This window comes from Heterocephalus glaber, unplaced genomic scaffold (assembly GCF_053883595.1).
Source record: "Heterocephalus glaber isolate CG9 unplaced genomic scaffold, H.glaber_assembly_v1.0 deba00001587, whole genome shotgun sequence".
NCBI classification, from domain to species: Eukaryota; Metazoa; Chordata; class Mammalia; order Rodentia; family Bathyergidae; genus Heterocephalus; species Heterocephalus glaber.
The window spans coordinates 5237600-5244292 of record NW_028258365.1 but is presented as its reverse complement, the minus strand read 5'-3'; the positions used below and the strand labels follow the sequence as shown (position 1 = coordinate 5244292).

General features: G+C 39.5%; 1 protein-coding gene across 4 annotated transcripts in view; it reads left to right on the top strand.

The window, feature by feature from the left end:
* Positions 1-439: 439 nt before the first annotated feature.
* The window catches only part of Slc10a7 (solute carrier family 10 member 7), a 245218-nt gene continuing 238964 nt past the window's right edge, over positions 440-6693 (top strand). Inside the window, exon 1 of one of the 4 annotated variants that reach the window (XM_004868926.3) lies at positions 440-773. In XM_004868926.3, coding sequence (XP_004868983.1) covers positions 674-773 — 100 coding nt within the window. In that variant the 5' untranslated portion in view covers positions 440-673. The remainder of the gene's footprint in view (positions 774-6693) is intronic. The other 3 variants (XM_087193355.1, XM_087193354.1, XR_015443972.1) reach the window with 3 other exon arrangements.

Genomic DNA, 6693 nt, shown 5'->3' with positions numbered 1-6693 from the left:
TCACGCCGGCGACTGGGAGGCACCGTAATGTCCCGAAGAAGAGCGCCTCCAGCGGCAGCCCCGCCGCTGCACCTCCAAGGGAGAAATACCGGTCCCGTCCGCGTGCCACCCCTTCCCGAGAGCTCCTGTCAGGCAGAAGGGAGGATGACGTGCGTGTGTGCTCTAGGGACTCGGCCTGATGTGTCTGAACGTTTGCTGTAAGAGAGACATTTGCTGAGGCGGGGTGGCTGTGATTCCTCACGACCATTCCCCGTCCCTTTATTTCGAAGCGGTGGCAGGTCAGGGCGGAAGGAGGTCTGTTAGTCCTCCTGAGTGGCCATCCTTTGTTACTCAGTCGTCTGCGCTGGCCAGTGTGGCCCGAGTCTCCGTTTCAGATCGTCTGTACTTGAGCGCTGCAGAGCTCTGCGTGTAAGTGCGCGCCTATTAGGCGGCGCGTGGTAGTAATGGCGGCGCTCAGCGAGACTCTCCTGTCACCGGATACTACTACTCCCAGCCCTCCTCTGAGCCGCCGGTGCAGCCCCCTGCTCGTTAGTTTACAAGTGGCAATTTGACTTGTTCTGCTGCCTGTCTGGAGGCACGGAGGAAAGTGTGGAGACGCCCTGGGGATTAAGGCATCGCAGTTTGCAAAGAAAAAAGCCAAACAAATAAACAAAACCCACCCACCCTAGCAAACATGAGGCTGCTGGAGAGAATGAGGAAAGAATGGTTCATGATCGGAATCGTGGTGGTCATCGCCGGAGCCAAGTTGGAGCCGTCCGTGGGAGTGCACGGGGGTAAGAGCCGCGCCTCTGCCGGCTGCGCCGCGGTTCCCACTGAGAAGTAATTCGTGAGTGGGAAGAAAGGTGCGCCTGCTTGGGAAGTGTCTGCTCCTCTCTCTGGCACGGGCCAGCCTGGCGTGTCCCTTTGCTGATTGTCTGATTTACCAGCCCCAGAGAGCACTTGGGATTAGGAATGAGGCGAAGGAATTTGAGCGCGGATTGCCTTTGCTGCGGACAATCAATGCCTATCCTCAGTATCGAGGAGTGAAGTTACAGAGACTGAAACTTAGTCCTCTTGGCTTCCTAGTAGCATCCTACCCCAAGGGACTCTGGGTTGCCAGCACTTTCTTATCTGTGTTGGAAAGTAGATCTTATTCTGTAGTTTATTTCCGACTCCTCCTTGTTTAAAGAAAAAGGTGGAAGGGGGAAAAAAATCAAGAAAAGACTAGATAACCCCACCCCAACTCAGATTCTGTGGCCTACACGGTGAGAGTGATGATGTGCTGTTGCTGGCACCTCTCAAACTCTCAGGCCGACTGACACGTCGCACACTTTCAGTACTGGACTCTACTTCCGTGTGCTGCCGGGATTCAGTTGCTGCCCTAGCCAGCAGTCTAACAGATGCAGACTGCGTTAGACTACGTGTGGTGTGTGTTTTGGCAAGGAGACATAGATGCGCTAAAAACCTCCTTTAATCTCTGAATAGGAGAGCTTTGTAATGTGGCCCGTGGACACTGCTGGGAACACTGGACATGTCATGAGCCCTTTATAACCTCCCTCTCCCACCTTTAGACAGCCTTTCCCTACTTATAAGCGTTAATTTAATCTCTTCAATGTATTCGTCTTTTGACTTTGTCAGTTTCCAAGCTTATTGACAGATTTAATACATAAATCATATAATGGCAGCAAACAAAGAAAAGAATACACACAATCTTTTTATAGTAGGAAGCACTCATGAGCATATTTGAAGTTATTTTTTGAAGTATTTGAAGCATATTTGAAATACCTTTTTGTTAAAACATGATGGAAGTGAATGATCTCTCCCGAGAATAGTTATTCTTTTCTTCCCTTAACCTTCAATTCTTCCATTTAGAATAGTTTCTGGAATCATTTTAAGTAAAGATAGTAGAAATGAAAGCTTTTTGAAAATCTCTTTTTTCTTCTATATTTAATTTAGTGCAAAATGTGTAGACTTTGTACCTGTGAGAATAAATCTATTATTCCTGTGGTTTCTCCTTCTGAAGATATTAGTTTTGTCTCTGACACAGCCTTTCTGTGAGTTTTGGGGAAATTTTGTAAAGGGTGGTATTTCAGAGTATGTCAAATGTAGAAACCCCACCCCCTGCCCAAAATTAAAAAGTCTTTATGGTGATCTGCAAGGCACTTTTCACGAGTTAGAACTTCTGCTGTTAGAGCTCTAATTTGCCCAGTCTTGAGATGCAATTACAGGTGTATGATCATGACTTTATGTTTAAATCTGCAGAGACTAGGTTTGGCAAAACATCCTTTGCCTTAGTTCCCTTAATGTTGTGTGGGCAGGAAGTTTGCTGAATGGTGATCACTTCTTTAGGGCTTCCCAGTGGTGTCAGATAGGAGATAGATTCTGTAACCTTGTTTGTTCTCTTGGACTCTGCTTATTGAAGTTTGAGTACGTTGGTGTATCTTAGCAATATTGTTTCCCATTTTCTCTAGTCCTTAGGGTATTAAAATAGGATAATTCATTTCTTTGCTTAATTATAAAAGAGTAGAAGGAAGATGTTAAGAGCTGGAAGGAACCTTTTAAGCCAGCATGCTACTTTATTTATTCTTGTTGTTGTTGAGATGCTGGAGATTGAAACCAGGACTGCTCACATGCAAAGCATCCACTGTACCTCTGAAGTCACTTTCCCACTCCCTATGCTTCTGTTTGTTATAGTTGGAATTACTGAGGCCTAGACCAGGTGAATTATCAGAAGCTAAATCAGGTAGCTTAGGGAAAAGGAATGACTGGAGACTAGGGTTCCCCTCTTTTTATACTGGCGGCAAAATCCATAAAAATTGTTCTGGCAAAAATCATTAAAAATAAATAACCATTATACAGAAAGGACCCTGTGGAATAAAGACATTTTCCATGCTCTGATTTTTAGCACAAAGGAACAGGGCAGAATCAACTAATATTAGACAACAGTGGATTCATGTGGTTTCCTCCATAACTGTCCTTATGTAAGTTTTTTCCTAGAAAGAAAAGTTCTTCCATGGAGCTTTTGATTACCCACCACCACAAAATCCTCTTAAAATAAAAACAAACCTCAAAATAGTACCCAATAACATTTCCATTCCACTAGTTAGGTAAAAGGAAAAAAGAGAGAAATGGTTGCTGAAAACATTTCGGTTATATCCTGCTGTTTAGAATGGTTCAAAGCATGTCTTTTGTTTTGTGCTTTTAGTTACTAGGGTACATTTATGGGGCTCTGTACCCTGGGAAGATGACTTTTAATGCATTTACATTGGACAATTTTCAGTTGTATACTTTCTTAGACATTTCTTTTAAAAGGTAAGAAAAATGTTGGTAGTTCTCAATTTGTTTTTAAGATGCTCGTTCACTTTTATCTTGGTTAATACTTTAATGACTATGTTCAATTTTTATTTTTTAATTTATAGTTGTTTTGGTACTGAGGATCAAACCCAGGGCTTTGTACGTGTGAAGCATCCCCAGTCACTACACCCTTTTTAAAGTAGAAGACTTATATGCTTAAAGTATCACACATGTGTATGGTCGGACCTTTCTTAAAAAATACATACTGAAAGTGTTCAAATGAGAAGGGGAACAAGGGAGGAGGGAGGGAGAAAGGAAGGAAGCGACAAGAAAAAAAGTGAAAATAGAAGGGAAAAATGGAAACAAAGCTTCTGCACATAGGGAGGAGAGGGGGCTTGAGGGGGAATGGGGTAAAATAAAATAAAATTTATAAAGAAATTCTAAACTACCAATAAAAAATGCATGTTTATTTATTTATTTTGGTATAGGGATTGAACTTGGGACTTTGTGCTTGCGAGGCAGGCAGTGGAACCACTGAGCTAAATCCCCAGCCCCAAAATACATATTTATACATAGGCATAGGCAAGGACTTTCTGAACAGAATACTCAATGCATAGGAAGTAGTACCAAGTACCAACAAATGGGATCATGTCACATTAAAAAGCTTCAGAAAAGCGAAGGAGTCAACCAACAGAGTGAAAAAACCATCTACAGAATGGGGAAAAGTTTTTGCCAGCTATTCTGAGGACAGAGAATTAATATTTAGTATATATAAAGAACTTAAAATAATTAGACTCCCTAAAGTAAAAGACTCAGTCAAGGGCTGGGGATTTAGCTCAGTGGTTTCAGTGCCTGCTGCACAAGCACAAGGACCTGAGTTCGATCCCCAGTACCAAAAAAAAAAAACTCAATCAAGAAATGGGCAACTGAAATGAAGAGATACTTCTGAAATGAACAGAAGAAGAAATGCAAATAGCCAATAAATACACGAAAAAATGTTCAACATTTCTGGCCATTAGAGAAAATGCAAATTACAGCAATAGCAAGATTCCATATTTCTCCAGAAAGAATGCCTGTCATGAAGAAATCAGATAACAACAAACGCTGGAGAGGCTGGCTGGGGGACCATTCTGCACTGTTGTTGGGAATATGAACTAGTATAACAGTTGTGGAAATCAGTGTGGAGATTCCTCAAAAAAAACTCAAACAAGAAATTACATTTGACCCAGCTACTGTATTTCCCTTTAGGTATCTTCCCCAAAGAGGTAAAGACCTCATAATACAGTGCTACATGAATACCCATGTTTATAGCAGCACAATTTACAATAGCTAAATCTTGGAAGTGGCCTATATGTCTATCAACAGATGAGTTGATAAAGAAAATGTGGTATTTATATACTATGGAGTACTACCGGACCATAAAGGATAAACTTGAGTCATTTGTAGGGAAATGGACACACCTTGAAACAATCATGTTAAGTGGAATAAATCAGACACACAAGTTTAAATATAGCATGGTTCTTATATGAGAAACTCAACATGTCAATAAAGTTTAAAATAAAAGATAGAAAATAGGAAATAGTGAGATCTTTTGTATATGGGAGTGAGATCAAGAGATAGAGGGAGAAGGGAGGGAGAGAAAAGGTAATAAAGAAAAAAGTTAAGACGTGTTATGTATATGTAAACTCCCTATGAGGAATGTGATTATTATTTACCACAAACATGTACTAATAAAATATAAATAATAAAATAATACATATATATTTATAGTTAATTGTTTAGTATAACACAAAATTTATTGATATAGGAGTGCTAAGATTAGAGAAGTTGAAAGACTTTCTTAGGAAGAATTATAAGAGAGACTAAACTCAGCTAACTGAATTCTGAGTTCAGTGTTCTTTTTACTCAGTTACATTTCATTTTTTAAATACATAGAAGGTTGAAAATAATGGATGTAAGTATTTAGATTCTCAGGGGTTGGTAATCTCGTGTACTGTAACCTCAGGAAGCCCTGAGCTATTACTGTGCCTCTTACGCGTTTATGAGAGTTCAATACTGTGCTATTCATATTTTTGGAGGAGAAAGGTTTACTTCTTTGGATTCATAAAAGTTTGTTATTTCCACCTGCATTTTAAACTTTTATTAATAGGACATTAATCCTGAAAAAGGAAACTGGTTTGTTTTTTCCATCAAAAAACAAGAAACATTCTATAAGCTTAAGTATATTGCTGTGACTATCTTACAATATTGTGGATGTTTGCAAGTAAAATTACTTTGTTGATGAGTGGCTTTTGTCTAATGGGAATTCTTGCATTCTTAAGTATTCCAAAACATTCTCCTTTTTTCTTCCCATTAAAAAGCATGGGTTTTTGAGCCTCTAAATTGGTTTTTTTGTGTGTGTGTGTTTTTTTTTTTTTGGTACCAGGGATTGAACTCGGGTCCTTGCACTTGCAGGGCAGGCGCCAGAACCACTGAGCTAAATCCCTGGCCCTTTGTTTTTGTTTGGATGCAGGGTTTTTGGTGTGTAGTTTAGGCTGGTCTTGAACTCACTTTGTAGCCCAAGCTGGACTTGGACTTGTGGCGATTCTCCTGCTCTGCACTACCATTCCACTTGGCTTCAGTTTTTAATGGCCAATTTTTCTTTTGATTGTGCTACCCCAATTCCATTTTTTTGATAAACATTTTTTTGAGTTTTGCCTAAAGAAAAAGTAAAAACATACCTGTTTGAGCTTTGCAACTATGTTAAGATCTTAACCTAGATATTTCAGTAACTTGTAGGATATAATTATTAGTTTGAAGAAGGACCAAATATCCTTTTTATATTATAGTTTCAATTGACCTCTCTGTGTAAATATTTGCCAAGTTTTTCTTTTGGCTGTGAATGACTTCTTCTGCATTCCAAAATTGGGCTTTCTTTTTGCCTCTCAGGTGAGTATGTTTCAGAGGGGCCTTGAGTTTATCCAAATAAAAATTAATTCCTCTCTCCCCCAGATAGCCATGTTCTGAGTAGCCCCAGAATATCCTCACCAAATCCTTTCACAGATTACAGTTATTTAAATGTACATCCATTACAAATGGTAGTATACCTTGCCTCTAGGATTTAAGACATTAAAAGTCTGGGATTATCCCATCAAATTATGCTAGTTAGTTAACAGTTTTGTGTGTTCATATTTGTGTGTATGGATTGTAGGAAGAATTAGCTTCTTAAAAATCAAAGTTTATAAAATATTTCATGCTGCTTATTAAGATTCCTAAACAGGAAAGATTTGTTGATTTAGATATTAGACAAATCAAATACAGGTAATTGGCTTGTGATTACTAGAGACACTGTTGCTAAAATAAAAGAACCATGTGGGTTTTATAGGCTATTAGTAGTGTCCATAATTGTAAAAATGATTTTGAGGATTCCATTTGAAAGGA